At 41.3% G+C, this 22,716-nt stretch overlaps 1 protein-coding gene across 1 annotated transcript in view; it reads left to right on the plus strand.

Moving 5' to 3' along the window:
* The first annotated feature begins 502 nt into the window (after positions 1-502).
* The window catches only part of LOC138568747 (olfactory receptor 5F1-like), a 169,469-nt gene continuing 147,255 nt past the window's right edge, over positions 503-22,716 (plus strand). The window contains exons 1-2 of the mRNA XM_069646532.1: positions 503-1,414; positions 4,991-5,084. Of these exons, the coding sequence (XP_069502633.1) occupies positions 503-1,414; positions 4,991-5,084 (1,006 nt within the window). The remainder of the gene's footprint in view (positions 1,415-4,990; positions 5,085-22,716) is intronic.

The raw sequence follows: 22,716 nt of genomic DNA on the forward strand, positions 1-22,716 counted from the left end.
ATTCTGTTGTATGAGGATGTTTAATAACATTACTTCATGCTGTATCCCCCTAGGCACCCACTTTATGGCCATCATCTTTAATTGTCTACTAGTCAAGCATGATGCACCAGAGCCCTTAATTTCTCTAGAAGCACCCACAACTCTTTTGATTTAATGAATGCTCTAACTAGATGAATAATATATTAAATAGAAAGATGGAAATGTTGTGCCTTTTCTGGTTAATCGGATACATGAGCTAGTGAGCGAGTGCGTGAGCGGGTGAACATTTGCATCTAAATGAAAAAAACTGCATAAATTGAACATGTGGTATGACAGGGATTTGGGAATAGACTGAAGTTGAGTTTTAAAACCAAGCCTTTTAATAGGTTTTTGTTAATGGATGCTTTGGAAACACCAGATTGCATTTACAAAGTATCTCTGTCACTCACTACCCATCACTGATTTGTTATTGCTGTTCTTAGGATGGACCTCTCATTTCTCCTACAGGCACTACGGAATAGAAATGGTTTCCCAGAACTTGACAAAGGTGACTGAATGTATCCTCCTGGGCCTATCAGACCTTCCTGAACTACAGACAACACTATTCATCCTATTCCTGGCCTTCTACATGGTTGGGCTTCTGGGGAATGGTACCATCATAGCAGTCATTACTGCTGACTCACAGCTTCACACCCCCATGTATTTCTTCATAAGGAACATGTCATTCGTGGACCTTTGCCTCATAACAGTGATCGTTCCCAAGCTTTTGATCAACATCAACTCAGAGAGGAAGACCATTACCTTTGCACAGTGCATGACACAGCTGTTCTTCTTTGTTTTATTTGCTGGGATGGAGAGCATCCTGCTGGGGGTGATGGCCTATGACAGATACGTGGCCATCTGCAACCCCCTGCGCTACATTGTGCTTATGAGCAGGAGAACCTGTTTTCTGTTGACGTGTGGTTGCTGGATGACTGGTCTTCTCAATTCCATGCTGCACAGTGTGACAATATCATTGCTCTCTTTCTGCAGTGCTAACCAGATCCAGCAGTTTTTCTGTGACATCCCACCCTTGCTGAAGGTGTCCTGCTCTGACACTTCCACCAATGAGCTCTTGCTCCTCGTCGAAGCCGCCTCCATAGCTATGGTTTGCATTCTCTCTGTGGTGGTGTCCTATGTCCATATAATCGCCTCCATCATAAAGATCCACTCAAGTGAGGGAAGGCGCAAGGCCTTCTCCACCTGCTCCTCGCACCTCATCACTGTTTCTTTGTACTACGGTACAATCCTTTTCACCTACATCCGCCCAACCTCCAGCTACTCGCTTGAAAAAGACAAGGTTGTGACTGTGATGTACACTGTTGTCACCCCCATGCTTAACCCTTTTATCTATAGCTTGCGAAACAAGCAAGTGAAAAGAGCTCTGACAAAAGTCATCTGCAAACCTATTGTTTTGTAAATATTAGGACAGTAATTGGAATGTTTAGAGGTGGGCAGACAATCCGGTTGTTCAAAATACAGCTCATAACTACCTCTGTTGAAAGTAACAGCAGGAAAAAGGCTTGGATTGACTTCTTTGGGCACATTCAGCCCATGGTTGAATGAGTCTGATAACAATCTGGGCCTCTTTTTGATAATGTGTGGGCTGCTCTTGGACTTTCAAACATCAGGGGACCTTGAAGCTGCCAACTCACTGAAGCGAGTGTGTGGGACTAAAAGGATGCTCCCATGTATTCAACATTGCCATTTTGACAAGATATTTTTTTTTTTGCTTTTTCATCTTCTATCTCTGTAAATATGTTTTTACAATAGAATAAACACATGAACGTTGCGAAATAACACAATAATAGCATGCTAGAAAAATGTTTCACTTCGGCTGCCTCACGCAATTCAGTTAAAGCATGCTCTTATTTTATTGGTGTGAATCATTTTTTTTTATGGACTGTGAACACGAAGTGCACACAAATAAATCAACTGTTGTCACAGCCAATCCGCGCTGCTCACGTTTTTTGTTTTGACAAAAATCTTTGTGGAGCAAGCCACACATTTGCCAAAACAATTGTTATAAATAGAGAGAGAGAAGGGGGGAATGGGGTTCTGAAATGAGACTATCTGGTTGGCATAGCAACAAGCAATGCCATGGAATGAAATAGCCAACTCACTAAAACTATTTTACCAAACTCTGCCACTGGACTACCAAATGAGGAGCTCCCTAGCAAGAATTTCTCCAATCATCAGCTTTGTAAAAAGCACGTTGTCTGGGCTTTCCATTTCACAGCCACATAGTGATTTGCCTTGTTGGGTAACTTTGGGCTATTTCACTGCACTTGGGCTATTTTTGGGCTACTTTCGGCACCAATTTCTTTTTTCGTTTTGTGTTCTTCACCTGATCCAGACCTGGACAGATAGCAGCAAGCTGCCTGCCTGTCCACACAAACACACAAAGCATATTTGTTTTCAGCCAGTGTGTCATGTGGCAGGAGAAGTGTCACCCAGGCCCACTACCAACACATGGATTCAAGTCACAGCTGGGGAATACGCCATAGCAGCTCCAAGTGATGGATTGAGGTGTTTGCTCCCTGTGCTATAAAATGTTTATAGTGGAACGTGCCCACCGATAGGATAGGGATCAGTGGCGCAATGGATAACGTCTTTGTCTACAGGTCAAAAGATTGTAGGTTCGTCTTGTGAGGTGATATGTATTTTGTTTTTGTAATTGCACAGATGCCATCTTTTCCCTAGCCTTAGCCGAGGTACTGAATGCATATAAATAATTGTCATCTGCAATAACGGTCTTTAAGAGCACCCTTCTTTCCTCTTGCGTTTCGCTTCTTGCAGCAATGTTTGCAATGCAAGGCAGTCTGTTTTCCAAACGTGATCCCACCATTGCTCTTCGGCAGAGATGGGTGAAGACGAGATCTAGGATATTAAAGGCTCAGACATTGGTATGCGCCTCATACCCATGTCACATATAGTCAGATCTTTTAGGAAGTCCAGCCCGCATACCGAGGTCATCAGGAGCCAGAAACAGTGACAACGCCCTCAGGCCCCGGGGCCCCGATGGAGACAAGGTTGGGAAATCCAGGCTTTGTTCAAAATGTAAATGGAGTAGATTAAAAGAAGCAGGAAGGTATTGTGACAAAGATGAGAGTTGGAGCCCTGGGTAGTGGTGCTCGAGTGGCAGGCAAAGAGCTCCCATCCCGTCTGAAAATACAGAGTGGGAAAGCGTCTGACTGGTCTGTACTGCTAGAAGGTGGATGTCTCAAAGTTGCCTCGGTAATCATTGGAGGTCCTGACCTTCCTTCACTGGCGGAAGATGTAAGGCAGACTGTACCTTCAGCCAGGGTCCAATGATGAGTTCTTCTTGCTATTCCTTGCAAAGTCTTCAGATGATCTGCCAAAAGAGGGGCTCATCTTTCTTTTAAAGTCAAGTGGGCCACAGTGATTGTGTAAGCTAAGCACGCCTCAATGAACCAATCCTGGGGTCCCCAGCAACAGTTTCCTGTATGCATGAGATCATAACCATAGTGCATTGCAACAGGAAAGGCAAAAGGGTGAAAACATGTCAAAATATATTTGCATTACATCGTCTGATTATGAACATTGGCCTGAGTGCATTTGTAGTGAAAACCGTGTTTAAACAGACCTGAATAGAGTTGACTTCGCCGCCATTTTAGAACCATCTGCCATTTTGATTCTAACTCCTGCTTTCTGTCCTAAAATGTTAAACTGTGTTTTTGGCTGCAGCAGGGCTAAATGAACTTTGAACTATGTCAACATTGAGGCTGCTGAGAGCAGAATGTTTGTCTTGTGCTAAGAAACCTTGGAGGTAAATTGAACCTCAATTCAAGTGTTGGCTGCACCAATAGCTTCATCCTTATACAAACACTGGAACTGAATGTTGGACAACTAAAACTATCTGCCTTTGCAGAAACCCATTGAATTTGTTTCCTGAAACTGGATTTACTTTAAGCTCGAGAACGAACATGACCAAACAGAACAAAGTTGTAACCATTGTATTGTGTAGACTGGAAAACATTTGAAGTATTTAAAGACAGTATTGTCATATTTGTCATGTGAATGGGGCATGAAACCTTTTTGTAACTTATTAGTTTGGAGAAGGGCTGGACAATGACCGGGACTGTGTATAAATAATGTATGCTTTGTGATGTCCAGCACTTTCTCCCCTCATGGTGTCTGCTGATACACACTGTGAGGCGCTTGAGAGCCAGATAGCTATCTGTACTTTGATTAAAAAGTATACTTATAACTTTGAACTCGTGATTGGCGTATTTCATTTTGGTGGTACTAATCCTCGATATTTCCTTTGGTCTTTCAGATGACGCCCAATAAGGACCCTCAAGATTGATGTCACCTCACTGAACGAGGAGACGCGGCTATCGGACCGGGATCGGAGAGTGAAGGGGCCCCTTGTATGAGACGTGACACCTCGACAGTACTGCACGATCCGATCCCTGGACGGTGAGCAAGCGGTTCAAGAGGACATCTTGACAAGGGTCCCCATATCGAGGTGGGCTCTTTGCTGAAATCTCCAACCATGACTATCCTTTGTAATCCCATCGGACCTCCTTTGTTTTGAAATAAGGTGAGTCGTGCCCGATTCCTAAGAATGCTGATATTGGTTGCAGATTTGCACTTGCGAGTACAAATGACGCCAGGTAACACCAGTAATATGACATGCCTGGGAAATTGTCATCCTGTTTCAGGGGATTATTCTACATAGATAGACAGTCTTTGGGACAAGGCCAACCGACACCACCCGTTGTGTCGCCAGCTTGTTTAATCTACTGTAAGTACGGCATAAATAGTATTGTATTTAATGATATTTGGCACAGACAAACTAGACATGTTTCCGAACTTCAGTGGCCAGTTCATGGTAGTTTTGAAATTGCTCGTTTAGAATATTTAGAATCTATATTGTTGAACAAAAAGGCTAGACCTGCAGCATTTGATGCAATTAAAGATTGGAGAAAGGAAGCTATGCAGCAACTTAGAAGTAAAGAAAAGCATGCATGTAGGCACAAGACTAATGCTGAAAAAACACTATCGTATGATCAAACAGAAGCAGTCTGAATCCATTAGAAGTATGGATAGGGCTTTTTCACTTGATGTGCAGAAGATATAGCCGTCTCAGGATTTTCATACCCCAGATGAACTGATTAACAAACTGTTGAATGAACGTAGAACTGTTGCAACTGTAACTCCTCCCTATGTGCCTCCCCCACTGTTGCGCCTCCTTCCGTTGTTGTTCCTCCTCCTCCTGCTTTTGTTCCTCTTGCTGTTGTTGTTCCTTTTCCTGTTGTTGTTCCTCATCCTGTATCTCCACCCTTACAGACAGTTGCCGTTCCCTTAATTCTGTCCCCACCGCCAGCTAGTGTCTGCGCTACCTATTGTACAAGATTTGTCTGAACTTTCTTTTCCAAGTGGTTCTGGTCCACTTCTAGTGGTTGAAGGGACGTTAGCTGATTCAATAATAGTGACTCGTGGTACAGTATCTAAAGCTAGAAAAAGAGAATTGCATACATGGGCTAAGAAATATATAGAAGAAGGTAAAGAATCAGCTGTTTTAGTTGCAATTTCTGTCCAAGAAAATATTCCTGAACAGACTATTTTGATAGAGGGGATGGGAACGCATTTGGCTGATATTTGGAGTGATTTGACTGACATGAATGTCCCACAGGGGTTGAGGGATTTGAATGTCCTTGCCCGCTCAAGGGACACTGCAGAGAAAGTACATGAGCATGTTGAGAAGGTATCTGAGTTTAAAAGGGAGCTAGATCGGTTACAGGAAGATAAATTAGCTGGTAATAGACTCGAAGCCTCATATATGTAGAAGCAATTTCTTCCTCCATTGAAACCTATGAGTGAAGAAATGCGCGTTTGCACAAGAGACGCTCTAAGATGGATTTTGGATGTTTCAATTTCTCCCATTGAAGTGCATGACACGTTTAGTCAGTATGCTCCGGCAATTCAAAAGAAAGTGCTACAGGTGATGGTAGAGTATCTACTAGCTGAGTTTATGAAGAGAAAGGTTTGTTGTCCCACAGATTTGATGGTCATTTATAAGAGAGCATTTTCACCCGATACTTCTTTGACTACTTTGTCACTTGATTTAGCTTTGTTGCTTAATAAGCGTTCAGAATTGCCTATTTTTCAATTGCCAATGAGAGAGGTTCCTACGACAGTTTGTTCATGTCCCATTTTCTAGACAGGAAGTGAATACCATTAGACAAACAATTCCAGACATGAGGAAGAATCCAACAGGATTTTTATAAAGAAATTGAATCTGTCTGGCATGTAGATTTGCTGTTTACCGTGATCCTTCCTGCTGATTTATGAAAACAGATTAGAAAGATAGATGATCAGGCAGGGATGGGGGATACATGGGTTAACTTGGTGCAAATAGATGGGGATAGGAATGCTGGTGAGAAACTGCCACAGGTGATACTAATGTTGCCAGACAGAATAGTAGCTAAATTAAAAACTCTGGTTCCCGAGAAAAGAATCATATGGGACAAGCTTGCAGTTTGTGTACAATTGTAGTCAGAGGGTGCAACTGAGTATTTTAATAGATTTGAGCAAGTATTTTTAGACTTTAGTGGTCAAGATTTGAGTACGGATTCAGGGAAAAGGCTATTTCAAGACAAGTTTGTACCCAGATTATTGCCTGAAATTCAATCATAGATAATGACTTCTGAAAGCGCTTGGCAAGCAAAATCTCAATCTGAAGTTTTACATATGGCTCAGTACTATGAAATAGCGTTAATAAAGAGGAGAGGATGGAAAAGAAGATGGGAGACTTGAAAACTAGAGTACTGTTGCAGCAGATTGCTAGAGGAGCCAGGGGTGGGAATGCACAGTTTAGATGCCAATTTACACCACAGAGTAATGCACAACTGGGTCCTGTACACATGAACCAATGTGCCTATTGTAGACAGGAAGGTCATTGGTGAGCACAATGCCCGATCCTTCAGCAGAGATCGAAAAGCACATATGGTGTCATGGATAGATGATCCAGAAGCAGTCCTGGGATAGGTAGTCCTGGTAGAAGTCAGTTCACTCAGAATCAACAGTCATCTTCACAGGATAGTCAGCAACATAGTGTTAATAGTGGGAACATTTTCGATAATCCTTTGACTGTCTATTTTTATGAGGATCTTGCATTTGATGACATACTGTTCCTCTAGGGCAGCCCGAAGGAGAGACTGGAACCAGTACCTATTTCCGTCGATCAGGAAGGGCCCTACATTGAAATGAAGGTGGGGAATAGAGAGCATCTATTTTTGATAGCTACAGGAGCACAGAAGTGTGCTATTGATTATTCACAGGTTCCAAATATTCCCCTGTCAGGGCAGAAAAACATTTTTGTAGGGTTGTCTGGCACGCCAGTGGTTAGTCCAGTCTCTCAGCTGGGACCAATTTCACTTGGGCCATTTATTGATTTATGTCCATTTCTTTTGACAACAAATTGTGGTGAAAATTAGTTGGAATTGAATTTGTTGAAAGAATTGAATGCTGTAATTCACTGTTCTCCGGATAGAGTGTATTTAACGATTTCGCCTCAACAAACTTCCATTCCACAATTTTTGTCTAGACCTTTACCACCCGATTTGAATAAGGCTCTGACATGTCTATGGGCAGTTAATGACAATGACGTTGACATTTTACAAATTGAACTGGTTAAAATTGTGTTGAAACTAGGTGTTAAATTACAGCATATAAGATTTCAGTTGAAGGTGAGCAGGCTTTGAAGGGCATTATTTCTGATTTTGTACACATAGGTGTGATTGAGGAAATTTCAGGGAGAGAGTGTAATAGTCCGATTCTGTATAAGAAAGGGTATAATGTGATTCCTTTTTGCTTCATTATTGACTTGCGCGCTATTAATAAGGTTGCTGCCACAAAGTTTCCAATTGTACCTGATATTACTACAATATTGACTATGATTGCAGCCTCAGCTACTAATATTAGTGTTGTGGATTTAAAGAATGCATTTTTCAGTATTACTGTACATGTTGACAGTAGTTATTTGTTCACGTTCACCCTAGGAGGATGCTCGTTTACATTTACTTGTGTGCCACAAGGGTACACTGAGAGTCCAAGCATTTATAGTAGAGCATTGAAGGAACAGCTTGATACACTTGAGTTACCTTCTTCTTGCATGTTGTTACAGTATGTAGACAATTTGCTTCTAGCTGATGATTCCAAAGTTGCTTGCAAGGAGGGCACCGTGTTGCTGCTTATTCATTTAGCAGAACATGGGCATAAGGCTTCATTAAAAAAGTTTCAGTATTGTCAGCATTAGGTCGCCTATTTACGCTACCTCCTGTGTAAGGAGGGAAGAAGACTGACACCTGAACGTATACAAAGAATCTCTAGCATGTCCGTCCCAAATACACAGAAAGAGGTCAGAGCCTTAATAGGTATGGCTTCATACTTTAGACAGTGGATCCCAAATGTTTCACTAATGATAAACCTATGTTGGCATTGACACAGAAGCGCATTTCTTTGCCTTTATTGTGGAACATGGATTGCCAGAAAGCTTTTGATCTGCTCAAGACTGCGTTGTGTTCAGCGCCAGTTTTGGGCACAACAAATTACAAAAAGGCCTTTGTGTTGTATGTGCATGAATGTGATGGGTGTGCTTTGGCTGTTGCTGCATCTGTAAAACAAAGTGAGGGTATGTTTCTGGCTCACTCTTTAACTGTGATGGTACCTCACTCTATAGACGTTCTATTAAACAGACCACAGATGCAACATCTCACACCAGCAGGACTGACTAGGTACAAGCTGATTCTATTTGCACTGCATATCCAAATTAAGAGATGTTGCTCATTAAATCCGGCCGAACTATTGCCTTTTTCACAAGAAACTGATTGCAGTGACAAAATTTCACATGACTGCCTCTAAACCACAGAACAAGAGACTAAGGGCAGAATTGACCTAGGCGATACACCTTTAAAGAATCCACAAGGTGAGCTGTTTTACGATGACTCCTGCTTCAAGCTTCCGGATGGTACATCCGCTGCTGCTTAAGCAATCACTACATTAAGCACTATAGTGAAGACCAAACGAATTGCGCATAATTCTGCGCAGGTTGCAGGGATTATTGTGTCGATTCGTAAACATTCGGAGGGGCTTAGTGTGAACATATATACGGACAGCCAGTATGCCTTTGTGGTAGTTCACAACTTTGGTCAATTATGGGCTGAGAGAGGTTTCTTGACCTTGCATGGAATTAAGATACAGCATGGCACTCTAATAGTTCAGCTACTTTCAGCACTTGCGCTTCCTACACATTTAGCGATAATGAAATGTGCCGAGCATCAGAAAATAACAGACGAGGTGGGAAAAGGAAATGCTTTTGCTGACAGAATTTCCAAACAACCGCCACCAATTTTCATTCCAAAATGTATGTGATAGACCCAACAAAAGGGATCACTAACACTTGTGTGATAGATGAAGGAATTGGTTGCATAAAAGAAAGTCAGGCTGATGCTACTCCAGATGAAATTAAACAGTGGGCTGAGGGTCCAGCAAGTTTAGATGATGAGGGTTGTTGGATAGATAGTGAAAAGCAAAAATGGATGCTACCCAATGCTCATGTCACCCCTATGGTTACGATGGCTCATGGTCCAACTCATATATGTGCCAAAAAGATTTGCAAACTATTAGAACCTGCCTGGGTTAATGTAAATATTCCAAAGACTGCTGAGTGTCTTGTCCAAGGTTGCATGGTATGCCTACAGCATAATATTGGCAAAGGAACACCGACAACAAAGGGTAGTTTTGGTCCCCCCTCCATGCCGTTTGAGGTCATACATTTTGACTTTATCGAAATAGAGCATTGTCAAAAGTATAAATACGTTTTGTTAGTCATCTGCGCTTTTAGAAAATGGGTTGAAGCTTTTCCTCTAAGAGATGCCAAAGCAATGTCAATGGCGAAAGTCATGCTTAAGGAATATTTTCCTAGGTTTGGCTTGCCGAAAGTCATATGGTCTGATAATGGTCCACATTTTATCGCTGCTGTCATCCTGCAAGTATGCACGGGATTACAGATTGATAAACGGTTTCATTCAGCCAGGCATGCTCAGAGTGCCGGATTTATAGAATGCCATAACGGCGAATTGAAAAACAAGATTGTGAATGTTTGTGCTCATAGCAACTTGAAATGGCCATATGCCTTACCAATAGCCTAACTTTTTTATGCGGATGACTGCACAATCAAAGACAGGTCTCTCTCCTTATGAAATTGTCATGGGGAGACCAGCCAATATATGGAAGATGCCGAGACCCAAATTATTGAAGGATATTGAGCATGTACTTCTTTCTGAATATTGTGACGAGTTAACTCAAGAATTGTATTTGATTCATCAACAGGTGAGAGAAGCCCTCCCAGTAAAATACGAGGGTCCAGGTCATCGACTTCGACCTGGTGACTGGGTTCTACTAAAATCCTTAAAAGAGTCTCCTGTCTCGCACATCGCTGGAGAGGACCACATCAAGTCCTCTTGGCCACACAGACTGCCGTTCGAGAGACTGACAAGAAGAACTGGATCCATGCGACGCACGTAAAGAGGATCCCTTTTCCTCTGGTCTACAACAAAGACAAGGAGAAGGGAATTGTGATCTTGATGCTCACAATGAGCATGCTATAATCGACACCAAAGGTGTCCCGGAAAACCTTCCTCAGCCTGTGGGACCTGGGGAGACGACTGATTTGTCTACGAAAGACCTTCCTAAGCCCATGGGGCCTGGGGATATTGTTGCTTCTTTTCATCAAATTCATCTTCACCATCAAGCAATCTTGCTTCTCCTTCCTCATTGTCTTTATTGCCTTCAGGAAACGACAACACTCTGTTGGCAAGTCACACTGTACCTGGAGTCTTAATGTACGATTTGTGAGCATGGAATCAAACTTTCAGAACAGCATCGGCTGTGCCTACAAGAGACCATCGTTGAGCCAGTCCCTCGTCACTCTTCTGCTGAAAATAAATAAGTCACCTTCAATCAACATAGGCCACGTGGTCAGGAGCCACCGACGAATTAACTAAAAAAGCCTAACGAAGAGGCTTCTTAACGGACTCTCAGAAACAATGCCCAATTTTAAAGCCACTTGTATGAAAATAAATATTGGTCACTTTTCTGATGATGACTCTGCCCATCAAGGGTTATGGTCCCCAAGGACCAAAAGTTTACTGGTCAAAATAGCAGTTTGTTTAGTCATCGTATTTTCATTTGGGTTTTGGTATCTAGAAAGTTTGCATCCGCTTGATGATTTATTACCAATTGTAAGTATCTCCACTGTGCCTCTGCCTTATGTGCATCTGCACACTCCTCCTCCTCGAGACCTCCAACACAGAGGGGGTTATCATAATAACACACTTTTAATGATTATGAGAGCCAGATATTTATCTGTATTTTGATTAAAAAGTATACTTATAACTCTGAACTCGTGATTGGTGTATTTCATTTTGGTGGTACTAAGTCTCGATATTTCCTTTGGTCTTTCAAACATGTGATACTATGTCCGACCCATCTTCCTGTCTGTTGTTGATCAAAGAGTCTCCCTGGTTTATGGATCACTTAGTGGTTCCTGGTTAAAGTGGCAGGTTTCCCTTGAAGCTGCAGCAAGAACAAACTCTCTGACACCTGCAAACCGCATTCCCGTACCTTATGAATAGGGCCTCCATAATTGGGGGGGACTACTGTAAATACGTTGTCCCAGACATGTAAGCTCACTGTCAATAATACTGAAGGCGGGAGCTGGCTTCAGGTTGACATAGTTAAATATGTATGGTTGTTGGGGTTTCCAGTCTCCTTTGTTAACCTGGTCCGAATGCTAACACGGCACAGGCCTTTTGCTGAATTGTGCCTCCATCTGACGTCTTCACACCATTAAGAGTCATTGGGCCTCATTACGACCCAGGCGCTAATGGGTTAACGGCGCCGTAAAAGGCTGCGGCGCCGTTAACCTATTAGCGCCTAATTACGAGGTCCCTTTGCGAGACCCGACCTTAACGGCTTGTTTTACGAGCCGTTAAAGTAGGGATCCGCAAAGGGACCTTGGTGCTAAGTACGGTGCCGCAATTTGCAGCGCTGTACTTAGCGCCTTCCCCATTCCCATTGAGCCCTATGGGGCAAAAATGGGAATGGGGAAGGGCCATGGCGGCATGGGGAATTACCGCCCCCCCAACCTCGGAATGGGGTGGTAATTCCCCATTCCGCCATGGCGGACACCGGCCAGACTCCGCCTGGGTCATAATGAGGCCCATTGTCATCTGTCCTATTGGAATCTCCAATCCACATACGATCATTTTTGATAATCATACATTGTTCCTTTCGTTGATCAGGCATTGAAGCCCTTAGTGAACCATGTACTTTCACTGCAATCATGCAGCAAGTTCTGATGAAAACTATCCCAGCCGATGTTTGGGACTTTGTTGATACTAGGAAGAAAGGAAAGTTGTGACACTCGCTTCTGTAGCGCTCAAGATATTCAATTGTTTGAAGTCAATGTAATTTCAGATTGTGTCACCCAGTAGACTTGTTGTTGTTCTAAGATCTTCTTGTGTTTCTGTGATGTATGACAGACCTTTGCATAATGTCAAAATATATTTGATGACTGTTATGTATGTAAAATTGTTGTTTCCCAGGAATTAATTAATCTCTTATGCTACAGTGTAAAGCAATTGGGAAATTCTTCATTTATCCTCAATTAATAGAAATCAAAGGTTGTTGATTTTTTTCTAAATACTTTTCTCTATTTCTCCTCCCCAGCCTTGGGGTAGGCACTTTCTGCACACCTTGTGCACATTGCAATTTATATATGCTATATGGTTTGGGTAATTGTGTATGTTGTTCATCTGTTTTTACTTTGTTGTGTCAAAGCCAGCATAACACAGCAATATCAAAATAACTGAAAATTGAATAAATATATCATTTTTTTGATTCCTCTTTACCTTCTTTCCAAATTTCTGTTGTTTTTCCTTTGTTAACCTCTGCAGCCAGGCCCCATGTGGGATTGTTTGAAATACAATCTATGTGTATGTTAATAGCTGCTACCAGCGGCAGGGCTCAACAAAGAGCAGGGTGGATCCATTGAGCCTTTGTTAGTTAATCAGGCTGGCCATGGCAGTCACTGTAAACTGCTTCCATACTCCTTTTCAGTGTCCTGCCTCCTTCTGGTCTCTTGGCCTGCTGCTGCCACCGTCACCTCCTTCTCTGACATCATCCTAACAGCCCACACCTTCCTGTTGTCACTTATCTCATCCAACTCCTGCCTGCATTGGTTCTCCCATTCTGGTTTCTTCGGGCCAATATTTCCCTGCCTTCCCTGCCTTCCTGGATAATCAATGGCAGCCAGCTATGATCAAAACTCCAGTTCGTGTGAGAGTTGAAGTCCTTTATATGGCTGTCTTTGTTTACGTGGCACCCACAGCTCTGGTACCAGTAAGCAGGTGATGTGTCTTAAGTATCTGACAGTGTTTCAAAAATGTTGTTTCGCAGCTTTGGTGCATGTGGTTGCAGGTGCTGTAAGGAGCAGATGGCAGTGCTCCGCACATGTGCATACACTTGGTTTGGTTGGTTCTTCCATGCTATGCAGCGTTTCCATTGTATGAGCTACCAGCCGGGGTGCGCTGGTACTTGGTACCCCTCAAGACGTTCCTGTGGCCTGATTTCCCTTTGGTCTACTGCTGGAATTGACGGTATCTGTAGTTCCCTAGGATACATAAAGACTAGCCAGCATTTGTCGAGTCGAGGTATGCAGTGATAGAGAGTCGTATAATTTTCAATGTGGCTGCCACACTGGTAGGCCCCACATTCCCGGATGAGAGGGGTCCCCATCCCTTCTTGATGACTGGCCATGTTGCAGTTTATACGTGAAGATGTCCTGTGTAGCGGTTTAGATATTCGGGGAGGCAGGTAAGGAATTCTCTGGGGGTTTTTGCAGTGCATTGATGCAATATCTTCCGTCATTTAAGTTTCTTGACTGACGCGCAGTATGGTCTAGGCAGAAGGTTAGGGACAGGTATGGTGCTCCCTTAGGGTGTGTCGGTACAAGAAAGATGAACTATTGAGAAGTGTCATTTTCACTGCTTGATGCGTGTAGTTTAAACTTTTAAATAGTTAGGCTTTTAGACTTGTCCTAATTGTCAAGTGGTCCTTTAGAGTGTGGATTTCCCTTGTTAGCATGTTTGCGTTTGCTGCCATAGTGTAAAAGGTGGAGCTTCCATGCAAAATCCTCTGGTTTCTAATAATATGTCATTCCTCAATGCTAGGACTCTGGTAGGTTTGTACAGAGATCTTTTGGGAAGAATTCTGCTCTTTGTCCTTCACATGCTCTGTGGGTAATGCAGAGGGTCTTAAACTAGATCCTCTTTCTGATTGGTAGTGAGTGGGGATTCTTCTTAAATCTGAATTGGAGTCCAGCTGCACCGTTTTGGATCCTTTGAAGTTTCTTTGTGAGGTGGTCAGGTTTACCTAGATAAGTCCTGTTTGCACTGTCAATTCTTGAAAGAATCAGGAAGATAGCGGTGACTACTCTGTGTGTGAAGGAGCAGTAGGGAATAATCCATCGGATAGAGTGGAGGTGGTAGAAGCACTTTTTGACTGTTGCGTTGACTTAGGGGTCCAGTGTGAGTCCATTGTCCATCAATATCTTTTCTTGATCACTTTAGATGGTTTAGATCAGCTAGCCATTTATAAAGGTCATGGAAGAGGTGTTTCAGGTGTGGTGTTAGGTGTGATTATTATTATTATTTCTAACTTGTCTGTGTTGAGTTTTTGGTTGTCGGCCATCATCCATTCATTCATTTGTGTGTGGCAGTCATTGAAGGTGATGCTGGAGATTCTATCATATGTCATTCTGTGTATGATTTGCATGTAATCTGCTTAATTTTAACAAGTGAGCCCATGAGATGTTATGCTCTTCTTTAAAGGAGGCATATAGATTTTGAAGAAAAGCATAGGAACACTTGACCCCTGGGGGACTCCACAGCAAATGGATCATGTTTTCAAAATGAAAGTGTGGTATTTGTATTTGTATTTATTGTATTTATATAGCGCCTTAATCCATGCCAGGTGATTTCTATTCTGTCCATTAGGAACAAACTCATAAATTTAACATTGTGTTATTGAATCTGGTTTCTTCTAGTCTTCAACTTAGTGTACAGTGGTTAGCAGTGTCGAAGCCTGCTGAGATGTCAGCGAGTACAAGTGTTGCAGTGATGTTGCCTGCTGCCATTTTGAGGTTATCTAACATGGAAACTACAGCTGATTAGGTGCCTCTCATAGGTCTAAAGCCAACTTGTGCGCAATCTAGGAAGTTATTAGACTCTACATACTCCAAGATTTGCCCGTACACATAGCTTACTAGAATTTGTCTGAGCATGGTAGGTATGAGGTAGGACCAAGGTTGGAAGGGTGTCCATCTGTGTTTTTTAGAAGTGGTTTGACATAGGCAGTCCTGAAAACTTTAGCCAAGCCCAGAAGGCTTCCAAATATTAGGATACAATTAGTCTTATAGTACTAGACCCATAAAGTCCCATTATACTCCTGTATACAGTGATACAAAACAACACACAGTTAGATGAAATAACCACATATTTACATAGAGAGGAGGTAATGCAGAGACTTAAAAAAATAGAACAGACAAAATAATCATGGCTATGAGCTAAAATGTTGTTCTCTTGGAACGATCCAAGAACGATAGGGGATCCAGGAACGATAGGGGGATGCAGGAAAAATGCCAATGTTCAGGGAAGTACCCTTAAGAGTCTTCCAATAAGTTACACTCCCCATAAGAAATAGTGTGACAGTCTTTAGGAACAGCTAAAACAATGGAGAAAATTCAGGGAAATGATTACACACAGGTGCAGCGATGGTGGCTACCCACCCCAGCGGACACAAGAGGAGGCAGCCTCTGAGAGTTTCAGTTCCTGGTTTGAGACCCAGATGCCCCAGGAAGAAAGGAGGCAAAGCAGAATATGAGCCGATGTTAACCAACAATGAACTGCAGCAGAAGATGACCTGCAGAAACCCACAATAACAGACTCAAGGTAAACTTGAAATATGAAAAACAGGATGTATCTTCTTACACCCGAGGGAAGATGGAGTTCAAATGTGACTGGGTGTAATCTTAAAAGGTCCGTACAATCTTGGAGGTAGTTTAGGATGCATCAAGCTAGGACATAGGTAGCAGGATGACAACCATACTAAACTACCCACCATTGACGTTGGCGTTTCACAGCGTTTGTTAGCTTTATATTTTCTGGTGGCCAGATGAGATGCCCATGGGTGTTCTATGGTTTCTTTCTGGCATTTCTGAAGGGAAGCCAGCAAGTGATCTAATGACGGAATAACGGTCTGTGAAAAGGTGGCAGATGGAAAAACATCAGGATTTAATTCATGGGAACATTAAAACAGACTGAACTTCGTTGCAGAATGAATTGTATTATTGTACACAGATTCAGGTAAGCTGTATAGTGCCCTTCTGCCAATAATGGTGGCCTCACTGCACGTGACTCCATAAGAGGAAAGGATTTGCAGAAGGGGTGTTAGTGGCAGAGAGGATGAGTCAGATGAAAAAGGCTGTCATGTTGGTGATTGCAGGTTGTAAGCACCCATTGCCCGTGTGCTGTATGGAAACTGTGTGTTTTGGATGGGGTATGTATTCCATTCAAACAAGATTTGTATTGAAAGACAATACATCTTTCATACTCCTAACTATTTACTAAGGCGAGAGCGATCAACTAGCACCAATCTGCTATAAGCATGTTTTGGGATGAGTCATCTACAAGGGTGGACCCTGGTTGTAAAGTTCAAGGACTGTTGGGTGCCATGTGTTTTTTTGATAGAGGAAGGACACATTAAGAGTTTGTTAAGTACACTAGACCCTGTGAGTCATCTGATGGTCACAGAGGTGTACGACAACACGATTTAAATTGTGAGGTGTTAGTTGGGGACGATGAAGGGGGAGGAAAAGGTGGGCTAAGGGCTCGGTCGCTTCCTTGTTCTTGATTATAGGGACTTTCCTAGGTTTAATAGAGGTCTGGACCAGTTTTTCCTCGCAGGGAGACCAGTCTATATCAGATGAGTGGTTGTCTGCAGCGGTTTATGTGACTGGATATATGAGGATTTCCTTCTTGTGTAGCTCTTGGTTCATTGTTGTTTACCAATTCAATTATTTGAGGAGCCATATCTTGAGCAGTTTCCTGAATATAACTGTTTTTGCTTCCAGTGTCTATGTTTAGGTACAGTGTTGCATAGATTGGTAGCCAGAAAGTAGAAAAAGGAATCACTTTGTAATTTCCATTTTGAGCTAGGAACATGGATTAGTGTGGAATGACTAGACCACTGTGTCCTGGGAGGCATGTAGTGCTGAAACATCCCTGTGAGGAATAATGTGCTTTTTCATGGTGGGCACCACGGGTGATGCAGAGAGTTTTGAAATGTATGCTTTTCTTATCCTTTCTTTTCTTGTACTCTTCAGCTTTTGGCAACAACTCAAACCACAAGCTGCATAAGAACAACAGTAAAGATATTGTTTTAAAGTCTGTTAGCTGTTCTGTCTGGCTGTTCGTTTGAGCGTGATACCCTGGTGATAAGGCCCGCTGAATTGCGAAAGATTTGCAAAGCAGTGACCAGAATTGAGAAATATATGAGGGCCTCTGCCAGTTTGGTAAAGGAAACCATTATGACCATTAAGACAGTGTTTTCTTTAGATGCAGTGGGTCAACGATATTATCAGTGAATATAATCTGTCAAGGGCTTATGAGTAATTACAGTTCCAATAGCTTTCCATCAAATGATGTTTAGGGGTCTCACCTTGAATGCCGAACAAACATGACACTGAGTAGTCTTGGATATCAGAGGTTAAATTTGGCCACCAGAAGGAATGTTTGATGGTGTCTTATATGATGTTTACTCCTTTGTGTCCAGCAGGTGGACTATCATGACTAAGTCAGAGGATTTGTACAACCAAAACAGTGGTGGTTTTTAGGGGTGACTTCTTGCACCAAAAATTGGTTGTTCAAAAATGAGTGGTGATGTTAGTCGCACTCTGGAATACACTGAAGGAGTGCCCTTTCCTTCATCTAGAAAATTATACGTAGTTGTATCCTCGATGTACGCCAAATATTTACAACACTGTTAAATTGGTCATATTACAGATTTGATTAGTTCTGCTCTCATTGATTGGTTATGCCCTTATCGGTTAACACGTGTTTCGGCTATAGTCCTTTTTCAAACCCATGCTATAGTTACATTTGCTATAAAGTAATCATTTGAAATTCCACATTTGATCAAACATTGTAATCAATAAAGGATCAAAGAACAACTCTTTTTTTTAGAAATTTGTTTTTTCAACATAAATAAAAAATAATACAAATAATCGTCATTGTGATAACACAAAATTCATACTGTTCAAAACAGAGAATTGGGGTTGGTGATAGGCAGGATTAGAAGGAGAGGAAACACAGAATAACCAATTAGTACTTATTCCAGTCCTTACTTATAAGAAACAACATCAATTGCAACTCATATTTAGCTGTGTTAAGTTCAAAATCTGTAGTTTTTTTAACATGTTACAATTGCATCTCATTAAAGAATAAACCATCATGTTATTGGTTGCACCAATTTTCAATTAATGTGTTGTAATAATTTAGATCCTGACAATCATATATAGTATAATTCCAAATACTACTTACATTACTTGTGTAGGGGTCTGATGAATGTCCGCAGTATTCTTTAATTGATCTCTAAGTGTTCTTCAGATACACTCTAATCACCTGGTTTAAATAGCTGCAAAACATTTTTTTTATATTTTGTTGCTGTTCAAGCATACTTCCCATGTATTATTTAAATGAATAGTGCGCTCAAAAATATTATTGTCTCAACAGATGGGCAATAATGAAAAACATGGGAGCTTTTGCTTACTGCAGCCAGAGCAGAGCTGTACATGAGCTTGGGAGGCTGCCTTCACTTTCATTTTACGTTTTTGGTGATTCACAACCCCAGGGAAGCACAGAAAATGTAAAATGAAAGGCAAAAGCAAAGGCGCTGCAATTATAAATACAACAGCGTTGTATTACTGACTGCGGCGGCTTTCGCTTTGCTGTGGCTTCAGCTTTGAGTCTCCTGGGCTCCCCCTACAAGGGAGAGCCCAGGAGACTCAAATCTGAAGCCGCCACAGTCAGAAATACAACTTTGTTGTATTTCTAAATGCTGCGGTTTTCTTTCTACGTTTCTCAGGCTCCGGGAAACGTAGAAAGCAAACCGCAGCATATTTAAATACAACAATGTTCTATTTATGTTTCCCCGACCTAGGTTGGGGTAACCCAGGAGACTCAAAGCTGAAGCCACAGTAAACATAAATACAATGTTATAAATGCTGAGGTTTTCTTTCTGACTTAGAAAGAAAACCGCAGCATGTATTTTGCAGTGCTTTCAAAAAATGAATTACATTTAAAACACCTACCAGCAGCAGCTTGTGTTAATCTCTGCTCTCCGGCACTAATGAAACGAATGCCACCTGCTCGTAGCTTTTGTTTATTACAGCTGGCTGGCTTTTGCTTCATTAATGCCAGAAGGGCAGAAATGAACACAAGCACAGGAGGCTCATCCATTTCACAAAATGGATGCCTCCTAGTGCTTGAAATGTTTGAGTTTGAGCCTCATTTGCTCAAGACTTTACATAGGAACTTTGTTTAAAAATATTTGTTATAAATATTTTTGAATATGGGCCATCTTTTTAGCCAATAAAATGTTTGAGAGCACTATCCCTTTAAATCCTCATACCTTGTTATGAGCATTAAGAATGTAATTTAACGTTCCTGGAATTCAACTTAGTCAAACGGGAGGGTTCGCTGGCACAGCTAGTATACCTCTTGGAGCATTTGATAACGCAAGGAGTTGATCACCTTTGTTTGCCCTTGATAGGCTTGCTAGTTAATAACAGGTGGTAATGTATACATTTGTCTGATAGCTCAGCCGCAATTCTTCTAATCATATAAGGCAAAGTATGTCCATGATTCCACTAAGAAGGATTTTAAAATCAAAGTATTGCTGTGAATGGCATTTTACCTTGCAGAGTCCACATTCTGATAATGGCGGCCAGCGTCTGCACTCTTGCAGCACGGTCGCCATTTGGATTCTATTTATATATTGTACATGTGGTCAAAATAATGTGACCCACATTGTTATTCTCACTGCTCAAAAGTTCACGAAAATAAGGGACTTCTTTCGAAATTGCCCTTCAAATAGTTAATTTCCGTACATTTTTTGTAAATTTTTAAGCACAATAGAAATCATGAAATGCACTTACGTTTATATAAATTGGGTTGATAAAAGGCAAGATCACGTGAGATTATCACGTGACTGGAGAAGGCATCTTTTGTAAACAGACTAGTACCTCACTGATGAAAGGTCCATTAAGAGTGACTTTTACATGAAATCATTCACGTCGCCATTAACCCTGATTGCAAAAATAGATAAAGACTTGTAAGTAAATTGATATATATTTATAATCCTGATATTTCTGAAACGTTTTCATATTAGAATTAAGCACTGTTATAGAAGGTGTTTATTTACTCCTGACCATGTCTAATTGGAATTACTGTTACATGGAATCATTCATACCACCATTAACCATAATTGGAATAATAGATAAAAATCTCATAGGTAAATTTATATATATTTATAGTCTTGATATTTCTTTTTCATATTACAATTGCGTGCCATGATAAGACATTTTGATATAATCCTAACTACATAGGCGCTAAATAAAGCATAGGGAATAGATTCCCATATTTTACAGCCCTTCTAATTCTTAAAGGGTCCCTGCACATACTTCTAACAATTGCTAACAACAATGCTGCAAGAACTTGATGATCCTAATGGGTCATATATAAAGTTTTTGTTAATTATTTGCATCAGTGTTGGATTCTGATATCTTATGATTTGGTAAATGATCTCTCAATTTCTTTGGTAAAAGCTATGTTAGCAATATATCATCATGCAACATCTATGTCTTATCCCGTCTCATTTCTTAGACATCTCTAAGTTCATTATTTAAAAACAGGTCCCCATTTCGGTGTCCAAGTAAAGGCCGAATTCAGTAGCTTGCATTTGATAAATCATTCTGGCTTCCATTTGCCTTAGTTGGAGTTCCTTTTCTCCCTCTCTTTTTCCTAATTGTATTTTCCTTAATCCAATGAATCTGATGTCTTGTTTAATATTCATTTGATGTGTCTCTGACCAATGTTGGGCCAGTGGAAAGTTAGGATCTTGACTACCAATATTCGCTAGATGTTCTCTTATTCGCGTTCTCAGTTCTCTAATTGTACTAGATTATCTAAGATGAGGAACTTTTTAAGGATATCAACTTGAGGCCCCCGCAACCATATTTGTGTTTTGTTTCTGTTAAGAAAATGTTGCATTGGTGTGGGAAGCTACGGAGACATATAGTTCCTCTACTCCGTTGCAGACAAATGCTTAACAAAGGTTTCTTACATACCATTTAATGCGCCATAGGTCATACATTAAAGCACAAACATCTGTTACAGTTGTTTAACCAGGATTTAATCGTGGCCCTAGTGATGACATGTGTTTCAACACTTCTGTGTCTTTCTCAAATCAGAGCATATCTCTGGATTGATTTATCCAACAGAATACAGATAATCAAAATTGAAAAGCCAAAGTAAATTAAACAACATTGAAAATAATAAAAAGAAAATAAAATAAAAATAATGGTCGAAATATACGATTCACAGTATTTTGGAAAGAACATGACTTGAACATTGATTGATAATAGGTGAGAATACCACAGAGATTTAGGTGGGGGATCAGGGAGGGTGAATGGGGTTGGAAGAGGAAATCAAACAAAGAGAAAAGAGAAAAAAACATTTTGTAAAAGAAATAAGAGAAAAGAAAAGGAAAAATAAAAATAAAAATTCTTTTAGCAGATTGTTAACATTCCACAATATATTATTACTTCAACATTTCAATTTCAATTAAAAATGTGTATAAGCTACATTAATGGTTTTCTTAAGATGCCACTAGTGAAATACAAAGATGCCAGCCTGTTACCATTTAAACATCCTACTTGTATCTAGTGCGTTAATTTGAGAGCCTGAGTAATTTGTGGTAATATAAATAAATGTGGGTTTACCCTCATTGATTGAGAGTGTCTTACCGTTTTCCTTATACAAGTCGATTCATGTTACTTGGATTGGTAATTCATGGGTTAAATCCCACCTAGAGTTTAATAGACAATGGCCCTCATTACAACACCGGCGCTAAACCATGGCGCTATTAGCACCATGGTTGGTGCCAGTGTTGTAACGGGTCCGCCATGGTTCAATGGGGAATTACCACCCCATTCCAAGGTTGGCGGGGCGGTAATTCCCCATTGAACCATGGCCCTTCCCCATTCCCATTTTCGCCCCATAGGGCTCTATGGGAATGGGGAAGGCGCTAAGTACGGTACCGCAAATTGCAGTACCGTACTTAGAACCAAGGTCCCTTTGCGGGTCCCTACTTTAACGGCTGGTGTAGAGCAGCCATTATGGTCGGGTCCCGCAAAGGGACCTCGTAATCAGGCTCTAATGGGTTAACGGCGCTGCAGCCTTTTTACGGTGCTGTTAACCCATTAGCGCCAGGGTTCGTAATGAGGCCCAATGTGTATTGTTTTAGTGATACATCGAAATTGTTGCG

This window comes from Ambystoma mexicanum, chromosome 2q (assembly GCF_040938575.1).
Source record: "Ambystoma mexicanum isolate Mex_15411 chromosome 2q, UKY_AmexF1_1, whole genome shotgun sequence".
Lineage (NCBI taxonomy): Eukaryota > Metazoa > Chordata > Amphibia > Caudata > Ambystomatidae > Ambystoma > Ambystoma mexicanum.